General features: G+C 35.8%; 1 protein-coding gene across 1 annotated transcript in view; it reads left to right on the forward strand.

Annotated features, from left to right (window-relative positions):
• LOC129217117 (methionine--tRNA ligase, cytoplasmic-like) overlaps positions 1 to 19,834 on the forward strand; it is a 116,917-nt gene that overhangs the window by 64,461 nt on the left and 32,622 nt on the right. The window contains exons 7-11 of the mRNA XM_054851367.1: positions 7,467 to 7,589; positions 7,755 to 7,861; positions 8,694 to 8,810; positions 8,925 to 9,128; positions 9,223 to 9,312. Of these exons, the coding sequence (XP_054707342.1) occupies positions 7,467 to 7,589; positions 7,755 to 7,861; positions 8,694 to 8,810; positions 8,925 to 9,128; positions 9,223 to 9,312 (641 nt within the window). The remainder of the gene's footprint in view (positions 1 to 7,466; positions 7,590 to 7,754; positions 7,862 to 8,693; positions 8,811 to 8,924; positions 9,129 to 9,222; positions 9,313 to 19,834) is intronic.

The raw sequence follows: 19,834 nt of genomic DNA on the forward strand, positions 1-19,834 counted from the left end.
CATGGTTTGCTGACCATTTATGTAAGTTCATACCTCCACATTGAAGTAAGAGTTTCAACTGGCGTTGCAATTCTCGTGCCGTAGCTATATCTGGACAACCTGTAACAATGTCATCCATATAAGTATCTGTCTTAATGACTTCCGCTGCTATGCGAAAGTCCTTCTCCTCATCTAACGCTAATTGTTTCAGCGTCCGTGTGGCGAGATATGGCGCACTAGTCGTCCCGTACGTTATTGTAGAGAGGTTGTAAACTTTAATTGGCTCATTTATACCTTCTTTCCAAACAATTCGTTGCAAATCTCTTTGACTTGGATCAATAAGAATCATCCTATACATTTGCTTAATGTCCGTTATGAAAACCACATAATGTTTCCTAAACCTTGTCATGATGGAAAATATGTCATCTTGAATGACACCCCCATTATATTGCAACGAATTTAAAGATTTTCCATTAGAAGAAGGTTGTGAGGCGTTAAAAGCAACTCTCAACTTTGTACTTGTCTTTTCTGGACGATACACCCCGTGGTGTGGCAAATAAAAGTTAATGTCCGGTTCTACAGTCTCATTAACCAGCTCCATGTGATTTAAACGCTCATAATCTCGGATGAAATCTCTGTATAGCTTTGAATACCCAGGATCCCTTTCTAAGCGTTTCCAAAGCGAATTCAAACGTTTAACGGCAATTTGCTTTGATTCTCCTAAACAGTTTGGATTTTCCTTGAAAGGCATCTGAACAATGTATTTACCGGAACGGTCTCTCTTGTGCGTTTCTAAAAAATGCTCTTCACAAATAATTTCTTCTTTGCTCTTGTTTATCGCTCTGTCCTCACAAAAGGAATTTTCGATTTCCCAAAAGCTCTTAATTAGGTCAGTCAAATTATCCTCAACATCACAAACTAACCCACAATATGTTGTACCCAAAAACCCATTTTCTGATACACACCCACCGGCTACATATCCAAATATGGAATTTTGTAAAATAAGCTTCGAGTTTGAGAAATGAAACGGTTCCGTTTTGAGAAGCTCATAAAAACACTCAGCTCCTAATAAAATATCAATCCGTCTCGGTTTATTGAAATGAGGATCAGCAAGCTTGATATCTGGTGAAAGTTCCGAAAAGGGGAAATTAAAATGCTGTCCTGGCACAAGATCATTTATTTTAGAAACAACCAGAAAATCCAAGGTTCTTGAATAATCTTCTTCATTTGAAATCGTAGTTGTCAGCTTAGATTTCACAGTTACTGCAACACCACTCAAGCAAGAAACTGATACGTTTATCCTTTCTCGCTTGATCCGTAATAAATCAGCAAGCTCAACTGACAAAAAATTTGATTGACTACCATTATCCAACAAGGCTCGTGCTTTAATTAGCTTGTTAGAAGCATCGGCAATACAAACTATTGCAGTAGACAAAATGGTAACCTTATGATTTAAATCTGACACGTAATCGCTATTAAGTGATGTCCCTGCGAATTCAAAACTCTTCGCATCAGCATTTAAAGTAGATCCGATGATGGGAGAAGCACATAAATCTCCATCCCTTTCTCCCTTTAACACCGCTAAAGGAGCAGGCACTTGAGAAGGTTCAAGGTCAATTCTAGGTTTTCCCCTAACTTGTGAAATATGAAGTAGGCTGTGATGCCGTTTAGAACAAAAACTACAAGTGAAACTAGAATTGCATGATTTAGCACAATGATTAGCACTTGAAAGACAGTTGAAGCACAATTTATATCTTTTTGCAAACTCAATACGATCATGCACAGACATTTGTTTAAATGATGTACACTTATTTAAATGATGATATTGATTAGATTTGCAACACACACACTTTGAATTAGTATTTTTAACACTCACGGTCATTGTACTCGTAACCTTTTGATTTTGTTGCTTCCGCCCAATCCCAGAATTTTCAGACGTTTTCGAAGCTTGAAGAGTACGAGCATAATTCTTCAAAAATAAAATAAAATTTGACAATTTTGGTAAATCATCTTTCTTGCATTCTCTTTCCCACCACAATTTACTTGTAGAATCCAATTTCTGAAGTAATTGGTATGCCAAAATTGTTTCCGAAAAACCCTCAATCTTCTGTTCTAAAGTTTCCAAGGACCTAATGCATTCATTTACCGTATCTACTAATTTTAGAATAGAAGCAGGGGATTCACTTTGTATTGGAGAAATAGACATGAACCGTCTTAATTGAGCAAATACTTGGTCTCTTTTGTTAGAATATCTTTCTTCTAAGAGATCCCAAGCCAATTTATAGTTTGCATCACATATGGATATTGATTGAATGATTCTCAGAGCTTCCCCATGAAGCGATAACTTTAAATACGAAAGTTTTTGAGAATCCGATAAGCTACTGTTCTTATGTATACTAGCTAGGAATAGATCTCTAAAAGACAACCAGTCCTGAATGCTTCCGTTAAAAGAAGGAAGATTCATTTTTGGTAGGCGAACACCTTCACATGGTTTTTCCTTGGGTTTTGGAAAGACATTAGTAGAAACAATAGTCGGCAACTTAGACATTTTTTGCTTAACTGCAACCCATAATTCATCAATACTTTGTTGAACCGAGCATTGTTCATCAATAAATTTATCAATATCTTTCTCTTCACAAGTTTCAAATATTTTCTCAAAAACATTAGAGCATACACTTTCAAATTGAGTGCACTTTTTCTCATAGAGCTCTAATTGAATTTTATCGAACGAGCCTTTAGCTAATTCATTAGATGCCTTTGTAATACCCGATTTAAGCACTTTTTTATGTACTAAAATGACATCCATTTTGACACAATTATTTAATTAACATTTGATTATAAATGCAATAATAAATCTCCTACCTGACAGCTCTCGGACGACTAGTGGCACTTTAATTCGCTATTGTCCCTATCAGCTCAATATTTGCACTGCACTGTTAAAAAGGATCCGAAGCTGCTACGGCTCCGTACGGACCACATGTTTTGGCGCTTTTCACATTGACCACACAAACTCAAATCTTCACAAAGTGGACTGTAACACTTCTCGAAACTCTTTATTTACTTGGAGATCGGACATCTCTTGCCGACTCCCACACTCGATCACTACATAAGGCACTTCGCTTTTTGATAAGCATTTTGTGGCGTTCGCAGCGCCCTCTTTTTCTGGTCAAATTTCCATATGGGCCTTAACACAGCTATCGGAGTAACCTCTGGCCAACGCGTAAAGCGATCAACAATTGTCACGCAATAAGTATAACCCCGACAAATTGATAATGGCCCTATCAAATCGACATGAATATGTTTGAATCTTCCGTCGGGAAGCAGGAAGTTACCATACGGGGATTTTGTATGCCGGTGAACCTTAGTGGAGGACTTATTATTTTCGCTGACATTCCAAACAAGCCTGACAATATAATTTGATGTCTGCTTAAACCTAGCCAAACATATTTTGCAGCTATTAGTTTTGTCGTAGCTCGTGCACCAGGGTGGGACAAATTATGTTACGAATCAAATACTTTTTTAGGAAAAGAGTCGGGAACAATAGGTCTAATGTTTGAAGTTGAAATGTCACAAAGCAAAAATTTATCCGAATTCAGAACCGGAAATTTTTTAATTTGTAGCGATAGGCTTTCACTTGCCTCATTCAATTTATTTAAAAGCTCAGGATCTTCCAACTGTGCGTTCGCTAACGATTCCATATCAACAGTAGAGGGGATGGAAATTTCTTCGATTCATGAAAGCGTATCTGCCACGATATTTTCTTTTCCCTCGATAAAACGAATGTCTGTAGAAAATTGTGAAATGAAATCAAGTTGGCATAAACGCCGGGGGGAAGCTTTTGAATCATTTTTCTGACTAAACGCAAAAGTGAGAGGTTTGTGATCTGTATAGATCACAAATGGGCGCGCTTCTAACATATAATCTGAAATGTATTATTGCACAATATACCTCTAATAGTTCTCGATCATAGGTTGAATACTTTTGTTGCGTTGAAGTTATTTTATGCGAAAAGAAACCTAATGGTTTGAGACCTTGGGGAGTTACCTCATGCAGAGCCGCACCCATTGCAACATCACTACAATCTGTTATTAATGCTAATTTTGCATCTATTGACGGGTAATGTAAAAGCGTAGCACTAGCCAACAATTCCTTACATTTGTTAAAAGCTGCAATCGCTTCTTCTGATAAACTAATTTCAGTTTTAGTTTTCTTATTTTTCCCTTTTAAATATTCATTTAAAGGAATTTGTATCCCTGAAATTTTTGGCAAGAAACTATGATAAAAATTCCACATTCCAAGAAAAGCTCGCAAACTCTTTACTGTTTTTGGGAATTTAAATTCTGAAATTGCTTCCACACGATCCGGTAAAGGTTTGAAACCAGATTCATTTATTGAATGCCCCAAAAAATCTGCCTGTGATACCCCAAATACACATTTTGCAACATTAATTTTAATCACGTAATCTTTGAAGCGTTGAAAAAGAATTCTGAGGTGTTTTTCATGTTTTTTTTTGTTCTGCACTAGCCACCAAAACATCATCCAAATATACAAAGCAGAAATTAAGGCCACGCACCACTTCGTGCATAAATGTCTGGCCGATAATCCGAAATTCATGTATGGAAATTCAAATAATCCGAACGGAGTTATAATAGCAGTTTTGCATATATCTTCCGGATTTACAGGGATATGGTGGTACGCTTTTAACAAATCAAGTTTAGAAAATATTTTTGCACCATGAAGTTGCTGTGCAAAATCTTTTAAATACGGAACAGAGTATCTATCTTGACGCGTTATTTTATTCAACATCCAATAATCCCCAGTTGGACGCCAGTCCCCGGACTTTTCTGGAACCATATGTAGAGCGCTGGACCAATTGCTACGAGAAGGTATGCAAATGCCGCGCTCTAACATGTACTCAAATTCCTTTTTTGCAATTTTAAGTTGAGCTGGATGTAAACGATGCGCTCCCGCTTGCACCGGGGGACCCGTTGTTTGAATATAATGCAATGTATTGTGCTTTATTTCACTTTGCAACCCTGCAGCGGGCTGAGTAATAATTTTAAATTCATGCAACAATTTATGAAATTTAGAACTGCCAGAAATACTTTTTATTGCCGGTATCGAAGATTTTAAAGTACGACCATTTGAGGTTAGCGATGTAAGTGGGTCAATAAGAGATTTTCGTTTAATGTCAACAATTAGGCAGTAGTTTCCCAAAAAATCAGCACCAATTATTGGTTTACTGACATCTGCAACTATAAAATGCCATGTGAATTTCCTTCATAACCCAAAATCTACTGCTAGCAATTTTGTGCCGTAAGTCTTAATATTTGAATTATTTGCAGCAGAAAGAACAAGATTGCTTACTTTATGACTTTTAAAATAAAATCTAGGCACGCAGCTGACATTATTACCAGTATCAACCAGAAAACTTGAACCTGTATTTACATCATTAATGAAAAGTCGGCAATTTAAATATTTCTGTACGGTTGATGCCGCATCAACTGACAGCCTTACTCTTTTTTTTCTGGTTATAACTACATGGGGGTCTACACTTTGTTGCATTATCCGAAAAAGTCCTATGGTACCAGCAACAATTTTCAGAATTATCCGAGTTACAATAAAAACTTTTACTTCTTGACCGAGATTTAGAAAACCTCCGAATTTTACTCCGGGATCTGTGAACAGATAATTTCTGAACCTGCTCAGTTAAACCCTCAATTAGGCTTTCCAAACAAGAAATTATAGAATTTTCAGCTTGAGAGGAGGGAGAATTCACTACCGATACTGACGGAAGAGTCACTACCTCAGAAATTTTATCAGCCATAAGAGCTAACTGCGGTAAACTTTCAGCACTAATTGCGAGAATAGCCTGCATATTTGAAGGAAGGTGACATAACCACGAATTTTTCAAAAAACTATCATCTGGTTTATGGTTACTTAATTCCTGCATATCATGCAAAAGCTGTGAAGGTTTTTTATCCCCTAGAGTTAAGTCTTGTAACAAGGTTTTAATTTTCTTGTTTTCAGAATGCTCAAACTGTTAAATTAATTTTTCTTTTAACTTAGTATACGGATTTTCCACTGGCGGCGAATAAACTATTTCTGAAACATAAGTTAAATATTCAGAATCAGTGGAAGCAATTAAATGGCTATATTTCGTTTGCTCAGTCGTTATATTTGCTATTGAAAAATTTGCTTCTAATTGAGCAAAATACAGTTTCACATTCAATGGTGAAAAAATTGGCATTTTCATACGAATCCTATCAACGCTAGTTTCAACTTTGGATTCAGTCATTTTACTACTAGTAACCAAGACAAACGAAATGTAAAATCACTCACGTTGGTTGTCCGCATTCAGTCCTATAATAGGTCACCACTGTTGCGAGGTCGAATGGCTGCGAACATGGGAACATAAGAAGAATACTTGAATGTAAAATAAAATTCTTTTATTTACAATTTAAAAACATAGATGTCGTACATCCTGCAACCAGCAGGCATGCAAGTAGGAGACAGAATCTAGCAAATAAGCGACTCGCTTATAAATAAATGTTTTTGCTGTTGCCACTCACTCGGTGGCTTAACTTTTCAGGATAAAGTAAAATTACATGCAAATTCGACTGAATATGCAAAAATAATTAGTCCTTCACAGTATCCAAAAAAATTTTCATGAAGTTATTTAGGGTAGCAACTGGAACAAGTTCTTGTTAATATGAAACCATGGTTTTCAAAGCCTAATCTGGATGGAGTGGTATGGATTATGAAATCCTATAAGCTTGTTGCAGGCAGCTGCAAAACTTTCTGCCACTGGGCTTAAGTTTATGAGACGATTTTTGAATCATTCTCTCTGCTCGCCTATATTTAGTTGAATATGGTTTGAAAGAAAAAGCTATACTATAAATAAGGCTGTACAAAGCTCATCTAGAAGAGAATACGTATTAGGGATATGAGTTCTTGCTATGTAAATTGCTGTTTACATGTTTTCTGTTTTACAGGGTACATCAGAAATTACTCCCACATTTGAGGGTTGACTGTGGGCTGTGGCAAGAGAAGAGAAACAAGGCTTGTCTCATGTGATTATTTTGTTTTTACTGCTGTCACAGCAATGGTGTCACAGTCTGCAAAAACTAACAAAAATTTTTGCAGCGCTCACTTTGCTGCTTTTGCTTTCAATTTTGAAACTTTGATTGCATTTCAAGGCCCTCTTTCATGTACCCATCATCTTTGTGGGAAGCTTAAGGGAAAAGGTTTTCAAACACCCTCATGAATCTCTTGAGGATTGAAGGATAGGAACCAGAAGAAAATCAACTCTGTTTTACTTAATGCATTCAGAGTCTTAAAAAAAAAGCACAAACTCAGCCTTATTGCTGTACTCTCCTTACAGCCTTCAGTTATCCATCCAATCGTGGGAGTTATTTCTGTCACATTCTGTTTTATGTTAAAAAGTTACAAGAAAACAGTTTCTTAAAAGAATATATATTTTTTAGAAAAAATTGGTGTGTTCATCTGTTTTTAATCCAGAGCATATCAAGTTTTTCATGCCTATTTATGTGTCTGGATTTTCCGTGGAGGCAGAAGTTAAAACTGGAGATACTAAAAATGAAGACGAGGTATGTCATTTTCATCATTAAGTGTACTTTTAATATCAGGTGTGTTTAATTTCATATTCTGGCAGTATAATAATATTAGTTGTAAGATAACATAGTAAAATGTATCTATAAGTAATTATAAGTTTATTAAGCTATGCTTTCATTCTACATGTACCATTAATTTAGTGTGCAAAGGAACCAGACGTTACAGCAGAAGAAATAGCTAAAGCATTTAAAAATTGGACAAAAGGAAAAAATGCATTACCTGTATTAAAGAAGAAAGAGGTTCCCTTGTAAGTATTGTTTTTAAAACAAAATATTTGGTTGGACTTTGGTGATTATGCGTAATTTTCAGTTCATTTTTTTTAAATTAGCATCTAAGTTTACTTTTAAATTAATTTGCAAACTGAGTTTTTAAATGATTCCATCATTGCTGAAATCATTCAGTAGAATAATCATTTAAAAAGAAATCTTCAATTCTTGTATAAAGCAAAGTATATTGCTCAGTACCAAAGATAGTGAAGAGATGAAAAACACATCTCATTACCCAGCAATATAAGTTAGAGAGAAACTTTTATTTAATCTAAAGTTTTCATCACACATTCAAGTTGAGAAAATTTGTTGATTGAGTTACTTAGGCATCCCATATTTTGTAATCTGTGTCACATTTGATATTTCATTTCCCCACTACCACAAAAGTCTAAAAATAGAAGACAACTGACCGTTCTCTTAACAAAAGGCAAAAGGCCTAAAAAACGAAATGGATGATTAGTCAACAGTCTGTTTCAAAGCTTAGACTGGTGACTACCATACTACTCTGAGGGGTTTGAGGGCTCTTAATGGATGATTTAACATTGTGCGTACAGGCTAAAGATACTGTGCTTTTCAAAACCGGCTGTGTACAAAGGTGACTGCTAAACAAGGGTGGCTGGTTTGAGAGGTTTTACTGCACAAAGGACAAAGATTGTAAATGTAGTTCGTCGTAGCACTTTGTTTTAAGGATGTTTGAACTAATAAGGTTTGACTTTATTTCAAATTCTTGTATGTTTTCCATTCTCTCAGTTATTAATTAAATGCTTTGTTCTGATTATGTTTCTAAACGCTTGTATGGTGCATATTTTTCAGGTTGCCTAAGAAAGGAGAAAAAAATATACTGGTTACAAGTGCTTTACCATATGTTAACAACATACCACATTTAGGTAATATAATTGGATCAGTTCTTAGTGCTGATGTCTTTGCTAGGTATGTTTATTATAACAGATTTATTTTTTAGAGCTGTTTGTATGAATTACATATGTTACATATATATGTACATGATTCAAGTTTTCATTTTTTTTTTTTTTGAAAAAATCACAGGTACTGTAGAATACGAGGATACAATACTCTTTATATTTGTGGAACAGATGAGTATGGTACAGCAACCGAAACTAAAGCTATTGAACTTGGAATGACACCTCAAGAAATCTGTGATAAATTTAACAAACTACATACTGATATTTACAAATGGTTCAACATATCCTTTGATTTATTTGGTAGAACAACTACATCTCAGCAAACAGAGTATGTAATGTATTCCTTTATTTTCATGAGAGATCTTTTTAACTGGAGTTAAAATTTTTCAAAATATTTTATAATGATTCTAGCTTACTTTTAGAATTGCTCAGGACATTTTCAAAAAATTACATGCGAAGGATTTGTTGATTAGTGAAACTGTAGAGCAGTTATACTGTGAAAAATGCGAGAGGTAAATTTATTTATTATATTTCTTTTCCTTTGAAATCTTAGTCTAGAAATAGAATTTCCTCTTCTGTATTTTGCACTAGTTTTAGCTAGGACTGGACGATATCAGACTTTTAATACTGTGGTATATCACTCCCTTAATATCGATATATCGATAGATTCACAGAAGAATTCAAAATTTTGCAGTAGCGGGGGGGGGGGGGGGGGCGTGCGAATGGCAATGCTCAATGCATGACAAAAGTGCTTCACAGCGAAAAAGTTTTAAATATTCAATTTAATATTTTGTTTAAATCTTTCAATTTGAGCACTCTCAATAATTTGAATATACGTACTTCGAACTATATTTCGTATTAACGTCTTAAATAGTTTATTTTTAGTCATTTAATATCTCTTTCTTTGAGCCTTTTTACTTCTTAGTTGATTCATATTAAGTAAAATACTAATAATAAATTTTTGAAGAATACAGCTATGAATTTTGGAAACTATCACGCCATACACTTATTAAGCACATAGAAATATACCTGTAATTTATATGTCACTAGCTGCATTACCCGGTGTTGCACAGTCTACCTCAAAAAAAAACCTTTCATCTAGTGGCAAATGTTTAACAATCAGGTTTAAAAAAAAGGAAAAAAATTGCATAACATTTCCTGTCAATGTGTAGAAAACACAATTTTATCAAAATTTAAATTTAGACACATCATTAGATTTTTTTTGTAATCATTCTGGATTTTCTGGCAAAACCCCCAAAGTGATCCCCACTAACCCCATTGGGACAAAAATACTTGCGTGAATTCCTGAGCATCAAAGGACCGTTGTGCTATGTTTGGAAAAAATCTGACGAAAACTGGATTTGCGTAAGGAAAATCCTCTGTGGGTTGTATTTGCACCCTCCCCCCTTTCCTCATAGGTAGGTGAAACACCCTATGACAATTCCTGACCAGCCAAAAACCGCTGTGCCAAATTTGGCAATGATCCAACGAACACTGTCATGGGTGCAAGACCTTCCGTCCCAGGACGGATTTCCATCTTGGACAAAATTTCCGAGACGGAGGTCGGGACGGAAAGAAATTCGATGACTTCCTTTCAGTTTTTACTTAAAAAAGAAAATTTCAGTGTTTGAAAAATATGCTTCATTTACTGGACCGTTCCATAACCACGAATTTACATCGACGTTCTCTCGGTTTTCCGCCATGGGCTTGTTTTGTTTGCAACGTGGTTTTAGAGGAGTGGCTTTTAGACTCGCGCCATTTGACTTTTTTTTTAGGTGTAGCTCTGTTATTTCCAACTCACTGCATTGCAGACCGCGCAGTTGCTCACTATTCTCCCTGATTTTTCGATATAATCGGCTCTAACTGATCATCCTTTTGTTTTTTTCATTTGCGGGGGTTTTTTTTTTTTTGCAAACTTTACACGCATAAATGAAAATAATGTACGCTCTTAAAATGTCTTAAGAGTTGAATCTGAATCACCGGTTGACAGTGATTGCTGACAAGATGAAATGTTTTCACCACAGCAAAGGGCGTCCACATACCAGGTAAAACGGAAACTATCAGGGATTTTGAAGATTTTCATGAAAATGGGAATTTTGGAAATAATCGGGGGGAAATTTCTAGCTGGTTAGAAACACCGATGGGCAACCGTTCCTGCATTTTTGACAAAGACTTGAGGAATCACTAAAGTCCAATATCATTGAATCAAGAATGGAATATGGGGAGGAGGGAGCAGAGAGAGAAAGGAAAGGAAAAAAAAAGAACGGGAGCACAAGTTTGCGAAAAAACGCTGCTCTTGCAAAGATAAGTCCGCAAATTAACCCACGATACTGAGGTCTTAAAACGTTTATATTTTGGACAATCTAAGAGGGGGGGGGGCTACTAAAGGACTCCATTATAAAATATCGAAAAACTGAATTTAAAGCCATTTTTGAAGCTAGGTTGTGGTTTGATATTTCTCCTCTGCAAACTCTTAAAAATTTAAAAGTCAAAAAGTTTTAAGCCGTCTTTAATGATGTAAAAGTGGGGAGGGAGAGGTTTTAAATAAAAATCGAAAACTGGAGTCTAAAAACACTAATTTAGGCAATCTTTGATGACTTTATGAGAGATGGTTTCGGTGTTCTAACATGAAAATGTTTTGTAGCTGATGTATTAAAAACTATTTGAGGCTATACTTAAATGATTTAAGTGAAAGGACATTTAGAACCCTTTCCTGAAAAATGTTTGTAATTGAAGTCTTAAACCTTTAGGCTTTCTTTGGCAATGTCTAGAGGGCGGGGCCCTCTTTAGGCGAAATTCCGAAACTGGATTTTTAAAAGCTCAACTTTAGACCGTCTTGGGGTTCGGGGTTCCCCTTTTCCAAAAAATATTCAAAGCTGAAGTATTCAGAACTCAGCTTTAGGTAATCTTTGGAAGACTTAAGAAGAGGAAATTCGAAGACTTTCTCCCAATAAGTTTTGAAATTTAAATTCTTAAATCTTCGGTGATGAAAAGAGGAAACCACAAATTTAAGTCAAATTTAGTGAACTTAGGGGAAGGAGTTCGGGAAGGGGAGTCTCTCTCCCCAAAAATTTCTCTATGCTGAAGTATTGAAATACTATTTTGGCTATTTTTGAGTGAGATAAGAGTTAGGGAATTCAGGGGTCTTTCTCGAAACATTTTCGAAATTGAAGTCTTAAAACTTTGGGTTGTCTTTGGCGATGTGTGGAGGGGAGTTGCTCTCTCAATAGAAAAATAAATCTTAAACAAAAAATTACACTGCGTTTAGTAAACTCAATGAGAGGGGAGAGGGTATTCCGCACCCCAGCCCGAAATATTTCCGTTTCTGAAATTTTAAGAGCTTTGTTTTGGGTTATCTTTGGATGACTTACGGGAGAAGGGTGTAGGAAGATTCTTTCAAAAAGTTTCCAAAATTAAAGTATTAAAATTTTTAGGCGGTCATAAGTCATGTTTATAGGTAAGAGGGGTATTATTCCTACAAAAAAATTTCGAAACTGAAGCCTTAAAAATTGAATTGACATTTGTGTGAACTCAGAGGAAGCGGTTTGGGAGTTCTCTTCCGAAAATTTTTTGATGCTGAAATATTTAAAACGCCATTTTAGGCTATATTTGAGTGCCTTAAGAGGGATGTCATTCGGGGACCCTGCCTGGGGTTAGTATTCAGTTCCAGTATTTTTTTTTTTAATTAATGAATATTGTAAAGGGTACCTTCTTTAAAAAATATATCTACTTCACTCTAAAGCGATTTTTTATTGCTAATTTCACCACCAGCTATCTTATAAAAGAATTTCTTTTTCAAATGAAGACTGAGGGGTAATGGTGCGAGTTCATTATCATTATTCGGCCATACCCTTCCCCCACCTTTCCTTCTTTTCTGGTTTGTTGGCGCTACCTTGGGTAGACTTTCCGAACAGAACTGATTTGTATTGCAAAAATGAAAATCCTAAGTCCTAAGCGATTTTATTGCTACAATAAAAATATTTACGATCGGCAAAAACTAATGGTGGGGAGCTGCGAATGCTTGTACCCCTAATATTATCCAACATTGTCTAAAATTGCGTTTTTAGAACTTCAATTCGGAAATATTGCCGAAGGAAAGTTCCTGAACTCCATCCCTTCAAGTGCATTCAAAAAGCGTATAAACGTTATGAAAGATGGAGTACAATTTCGTTTTTAAAGCTTTAATTTCGGGGAGCGCCCTCCCCCCACTCTTTCTCTAATATTTTTGAAGGTTGCCCAATATTGTGAGTTTGGGACTATCAGTTTGAAATAATTGATGTAAGAGTCCCTGAACCCCTCCTTTCCCTAAACTTTACCAAAATGGCCTGCCATAACGTTTTTTAGACTTCAATTTGAAAAAATTTCTGGAGGAGAGCCCCCAACCCCCCCCCCCTTATTGCCGGATTTTAGGTTTTTTGGAATCATGATGTCAATACGCTTAAATAATACAATTTAAAGGCTTAAAATTTAAATCAAACACAGATTTCAAAACTGGCATTGTTAAAATCTACAACATTTATGCATATAAATTTTTCCGTAAGCCCGCATGCGGGGGGGGGGGGGGGCTGAAAATATTTTCCGTCTTGAACACATCACCAAACTTGCACCCATGAACACTGTAGATTCATAAAAGGAAACTTCTAGTGGGAAGGGGGGGGAGATCTGATTGCGAACGAAAGCTGCCCTGTATGAATTCTTGAGTATCAAAGGATGTCTATGCAAAATTTTACAAAAATTTGACGTAAACTAGATTTGCATAAGGAAAACCTCCGTGGGGTGTTTTTACACCTCCCTCCCTCATAGGTAGGCAAAAAACTCCTTATGAAAATTCCGAAGCATCAAAGAACTGTAGTGCCAAATTTGGCAAAGATCCGACGAAAACTGGATTCATAAAAGGAATTTGCCGGTGGGGGAGGGGGAGGTCTCCGATTGTTCTTTTTTTTTAATTTACGCCCACCAACGTCCTCTCGGACATAAGGCACCTTGCAGTCCAATACAACAAAGATGCAGTAACAGAGCAGGGAAGCTCCCTGAAGACGACATCCTTCAGCACGTCGAGAAGAACGGGGCAATCAAAAAGATGCTCCCCTGTCATTTGCTTAGTCCCTTCACATAGTGGGCACAGCGGGGAATTGGCCAGTCCAGTTTTAAAAAGATGGGCTTATAAGTAGTCGAACCAGTAATGAGACGAAAAGATGTAACCCCTTCAACTCTAGGGAGAAGGGAAAGTTGCAGTCTTGTTAGGTCCTCAAGAAGACACGCTCAAGATTTTCCGCTGGCAATGCCACGGAGAGATGAAATTCTTTTGAGCCTGATATTGCTCCCAATATGTAGCTTGGTGTTTTGAAGAGGGATCGGGAGGCAAGGTGGATTTAATGTTGAAGCCTCTTTAGCCAACAAATCAGCTTGCTCGTTGCCATGGATGCCGCAATGGCTTGGTATCCATTGGAGCACAACGTCTTTACCGGTCTCAAGAAGTGAACTAATAATGAGTTTACATTCAAACTCAGTCTCTGTTGGGAAAAGGTTATAGTCTGTGATTGACTGTATTGCAGCTTGAGAGTCAACAAAAATAACAATTTTTTGGCAAGAGATCTCAGTGACAGCCCTAAGGGACATATAAATTGCAAAAACTTCACTGTCAAAAATATCTGACCAGGCACTAAGAGATTCCTTCAGGCTGAAAAATTTGGAAAAAGCACCATCCCTACTTGTGGAGGCTGTGTCAGATCCATTGGTATAAACATGAAGCCAATCTTGAAATGGATACCTTTCATGAATAGTAGCCAGGGTAGGAAGAATGTTTACGAAGAGGCTGCACCAAGTCCAAATTAGCAGTAGCGTAATTTAAAGTACCCGGGAAAATAGACAGTCTATAATTGGGCTGTCTGATGCTTGAGACACTGAGGTCTGTAGCTAGTCGGTGAAACTCAAATAAGAAAGCATGTTGTGTTTTGAGTCTGATCTGAGGAGGGATGTAGCTGTTCCAAAAACCCACTTTTCTAAGCAATCTCTCACCTAGGGATAAAGCACTGTAGGTTCATCTATCTGACAAACAATAAGTCACAGTTTGCGATTCCATAGCAGCAATAAGGGTTGATTTTGCTGCACCAGTAAGAGTCTTAATGCCTTGTTTTGTGCAACATCCAGTTTATCTAAAGCACTATCAGAAGCGGTGATAAGGAGTTCAGCACCGTAATCGAAAACTGGTTTAATTGTATGCATTAAAGTTGGAGATAAGAATGCTCTGGGAAGCTTCCTATTTTACCCCAGCTATTCTTTTCAGCAAGTTAAATCTACTCGTCACCTTTTCAACCACGAAATGAATATAATTGGACCAGTGTAGTTTAGAGTCAAGTGCCATGCACAAATAAGTAGCACAATCAGTCCTGTTCAAATATGTATCACTATAGATTAAACGGATGTTGTGCTTCTTTGTGCTCAGAGTGAAAAGTTCAAAAGTTGTCTTTTCAGAATGCTCCGATTGCGAAAGAAAGCTGCCCTATATAAATTCTTGAGTATCAAAGAGTTTATATGCAAAATGTTGCAAAAGTCCGGCGTAAACTGGATTTGCATAAGAAAAACCTCCGTGGGTTGTTTTTATACCTCACCCCCTCCCTCATAGGTAGGCAAAAAACTCCCTATGAAAATTCCTAAGCATCAAAGAACTGCTGTGCCAAATTTGGCAAAGATCCGACGAAAACTGGATTTGTAAAAGGAAACCCCCTATGGTAGGGGGATGGGTATTCCGATTGCGAATGAAAACTGAACAATGTGAATTCTTGAGCAAAAAAATAACCTCTCTGCCGTATTTGGAAAAAATCTGTGGTAAACTGGAAATTTGCATTAATAAAATCGTTATTTGGTTAATTATAATTTTCAATACATTTAAAACTTGTTTTTAACAATACACTCATTTTTTTAATATTGATTTTGTAAATGCAATTAATTTTTCTTCAGTAGATCCAATCCAGAATCCATATTATTAGGTGAATTAATTATCTCATCAATGTCATTATTTCACAAGCAATTTAACTGAAAAACAAATACGAAAATTTCTTCATTTTTTCTATTCCGGTATTTGATGACTGCAATGAACTGCTGAAGTAACATAAAACGCAGGGCTGGATTCGGAAGTGTGGAGGCCCTGGGCAATGAAGGAGTGGAGGCCCCTAATCAGGGTTCGAAAAGATCATCATATTTTTGAAAATATAGCTACTTTTATATATATCTGAATATTTTGGTGTATATGTATATATCCGATATTTTCAATCAGTACTTTAATGGTAAATACATCTCTGACCCATGAAAGTTAGGATATTTTGTAAAAATTTTATTGTGGGGGCCCCTTTGTTATGGAGTCCCCGGGGCAGTAACCCCACTTGTCCTCCCTTAAATCCAGCCCTGGTAAAACGTGGTCACATACTTACGCGGTTTATGCGCGTTACTTACCTAAAAACCCTATTTTTGCGCATGCATCAAAATATCCTTCAATTCTGAAGGTCTGGCGGCAAGAGAAATGAGGAAGTTTTAGTTTCCAGTTGGAGGTTGTCAGCGATAGCGAGATTTATCATTGTTTCAATGGTGCCAAGTGTTATGAAGGGAATATTTTTCCTCTTAATTTCGGAATTAAAGTTATATTCGTTCATAACTGAAAGAGATGCATTGCGCTCCATCTAGTGAGATAAAATGTGCTACAAAAGTAATTTCATTAGGACTTTTTCGTTTTTCACTTTTTTTAAATAAAAATATTTTTGTTCAATATTTTTCTTAAACCTCTTATTCAGCGCAATATCAATGGTTTATGCTTAATTTGAACTATGAATCGTGTTGATACCTCAATTAGTTGATTTTTAATTGTTGCATTAAGATGCTTAAGGTGCCATTCATTAATTACGTAAGGGTCTCGAGGGGGAGGGTGTATTGGAAAAATCTTTACATACCCTTACTTGAGGAGGAGGGGGGGGGGGGGTTAAACCCATTCTTACGTAATATTTTTCAAGTCAATATTTTACATTAGAAATCACACGGGGTCAAGTGGTTTGGCATGAATCATATTTCATTTGCATCTGGAAGATAAAAAATTTATTAGGATGAGCTGTTTTTATTTGTTTTAAAAAGAATGAATGGTGTAAAATAAAATGAAAAAAAAATCGCACTATGTATGGCATATTTTATTTTTAATTAGTATCGCATCATATACAAAAATTTTTTGAAAAATCATTTAGTCTAGATTCCAACTTTTTAGTAACTATTTCTTGATAGAATAACTTATTATACAATTATTAACTATTATTAAATTAAACCTTATAGGCTAAGGTTTAATTTAATAATAGTGAATTTAATAACGATTAAAGTGATACAAGATTCGTGAATTCGTTATTTTATTATTTTGGAAAACAAAATGGGATCTCACGTAAGAATAGCAGAGGGGGGGGGGGGAGCTGAAAAATCTTATGCACCCTTGCATGGGGGGGGGGGAAGGAGGTCAAAAATTGCCAAAATCATCCTTACGTAATTAATAAAATACCCCTAACTAATACATTCACGTTTAGGGGCACAGTCCTTGGAAGGGCTCGCTTTGAATCGCAGTAGTATAAGTTTTGAAAACTTTATAGGGGGAGGGGATTCAGAGACCAAACTGACAAAGGGGCCCACATTTACTTTCGGTGGCCTTGTTAATTTTTCCCTTTTATTATAATTCAAAATTAAATATTAAAAAACTGTTTGAAGAAAGCAGATAATGTCTTGAAATTTCAAACACTCACACAGAGCTATGAAAGATTATGTATTTTTAAGTCAGTATTTTAATTTCTCCGTAATTAAGTCCAGCATTTTCTTTTCAAACGATATATCGGATGAATAGAAATCTAAATATTGTTATCGTGATAGTAGATATATATCGATATACGACTGAATATCGCCCAGCCCTAGGGTTAGCATACCTCTACTTAGAGAGAGTGCTTTAGCCTTTCTTCTATATATAACTAGTTACTAGGGTCTGGTGGGGGAAAGTGGTCAATGGGGTAAAGTGGTCATACGTTGAATAAATGGCTATAGCTTGGAAATAAATGTTCGAATGAATGTGAAAATTTTATTTTAGAGTAAGGCAGTTAAAAACTACATTTTGAATACAAAATTTTACAACTGGCAAAATTTTATTCAGTAAAAAAAAATACTTTGCATGAACATCAAAAATTTTAAAATCTAAACACCTATTTTAACATCCTTGGGAAATTTTGTTTGTTAGAATTAGGAACAAATTGACTGTACAGGAAGCTTCCTACATGTCTCAAAAACTATTACTCATTAGCAGTTTGCTGAATCTATTTTAGATAATTTTTTAGAACAATTTAAGTAAGATGGGGTAAAGTGGTTATAATATTAAGCTTAACGAATATTGTTCTTCTAATGTCACTTAATCTTTAGGTATAAGGCAGATACAAATTAAATATTAATTTTACTTAATATGTATTGTTTTTACAGTAAACGGCGTTAAATATACGAGTATATGCGTATAAATACGCATATATACTCGTGTAGACATGTACATAGACGTATTCACATAAATGTGCCAATAAATATGTATATGGGTATCTGCAAGTATTTTTTTTATCCATACAGCTATACATTCTACTATATACGTATATGCTCGCTTATACTTGTATATATAAGAACACTTATATACTCAGGTAGACACATATATATGCTTACGTACTCGAGTAGACACTTACATACAAGCATATGATATAAAAGTATACAGGGTGAGTTTACATTCTTGAGCAAATTATTAAAACGTGTTATAAGTGAGGATAAGAAGCAAGAATCAATAAGGAACATATGGTCACAAACACAATGCTGACGCACTACATGCACGCAAAGTAAGAAATTGATGGATGCAAAAAAAGTCACAAATTTATATATATATTACACAAATACCATTTTACACAACATTTTAGGACTTAAGAAAGCTTTAAAGCGATTGATGAAATTTGCGGCCTTCAGCTGTAATACATTCACAGATCCCTCTCTGTTGCAATAACGAGACTTTTGAAAAACTTTCATCAGCCGCTACGCCTTTGTTGCGATGCTTGTATTAGAGCTACTACAGACCGTAACTTTCAACAACTGCTCTAAATATTTCTTAAAAACTAAAATGTTAGGTAAAATCATCTTTGTGCAACAAATTTGTGCCCTGCTTTGCATCCATCAGTTTCTGGCTTTGCGTGCATGTAGTGCGTCAGTGATTATAACTTCCTTACGATTCTTTGCTTCTTATCCTCCCCTCTCACACCCATTTGATTTTTGCCCAAGAGCTTAGATTCACTCTGTAGGCCGACTATATAAGCGTATATTCTCGTGTATACATACATGTACTGTTGTATACATGTTAATGTACGTATATACGTCTATACAGGTATATAACCGTGTTTACACGTATACATGCGTATATATTCGTGCTTCCATATTATATATACGTGAGTAGACATATACCAAAGACGCACTGGATGTATCCACGAATTAACTCGTGTATACCCGTATATGTATGTATGTACACTTATATATGCGTATATATGTCTACTATACACACATATACTCAAGCATGCACGTATTTTCTCGAGATATAAGTGCATACATGTATATACACGTGGCACGTACATATACGTGACACGTATATACATGTGACACGTATGTACTCATGTAGACACAAATACACTCCTGTAGGTAATCACGTATCCATGCTTATATACTCGTATATACACGTATATACTTGAGTAGGCACGTTCATGCATGTATCTGATGTATACATGTATCTACTCATGTAGGAACGTGTTTACTCGTGTATAACACGACACGTATATATTCGTGTATACACGCATGTACTCGTGAATATACTCGTAACTATAAAAACAACTGAAATAACAAAAAAAGGTGAAGTGTTTAAAGAATTTGTTGCATTTATTACCCACCTAAGTTGAAAACCTACGATTTTATAACCACTTTACCCCACCAGACCCTATTACTTATTATTAC

This window comes from Uloborus diversus, chromosome 2 (genome assembly GCF_026930045.1).
Source record: "Uloborus diversus isolate 005 chromosome 2, Udiv.v.3.1, whole genome shotgun sequence".
Lineage (NCBI taxonomy): Eukaryota > Metazoa > Arthropoda > Arachnida > Araneae > Uloboridae > Uloborus > Uloborus diversus.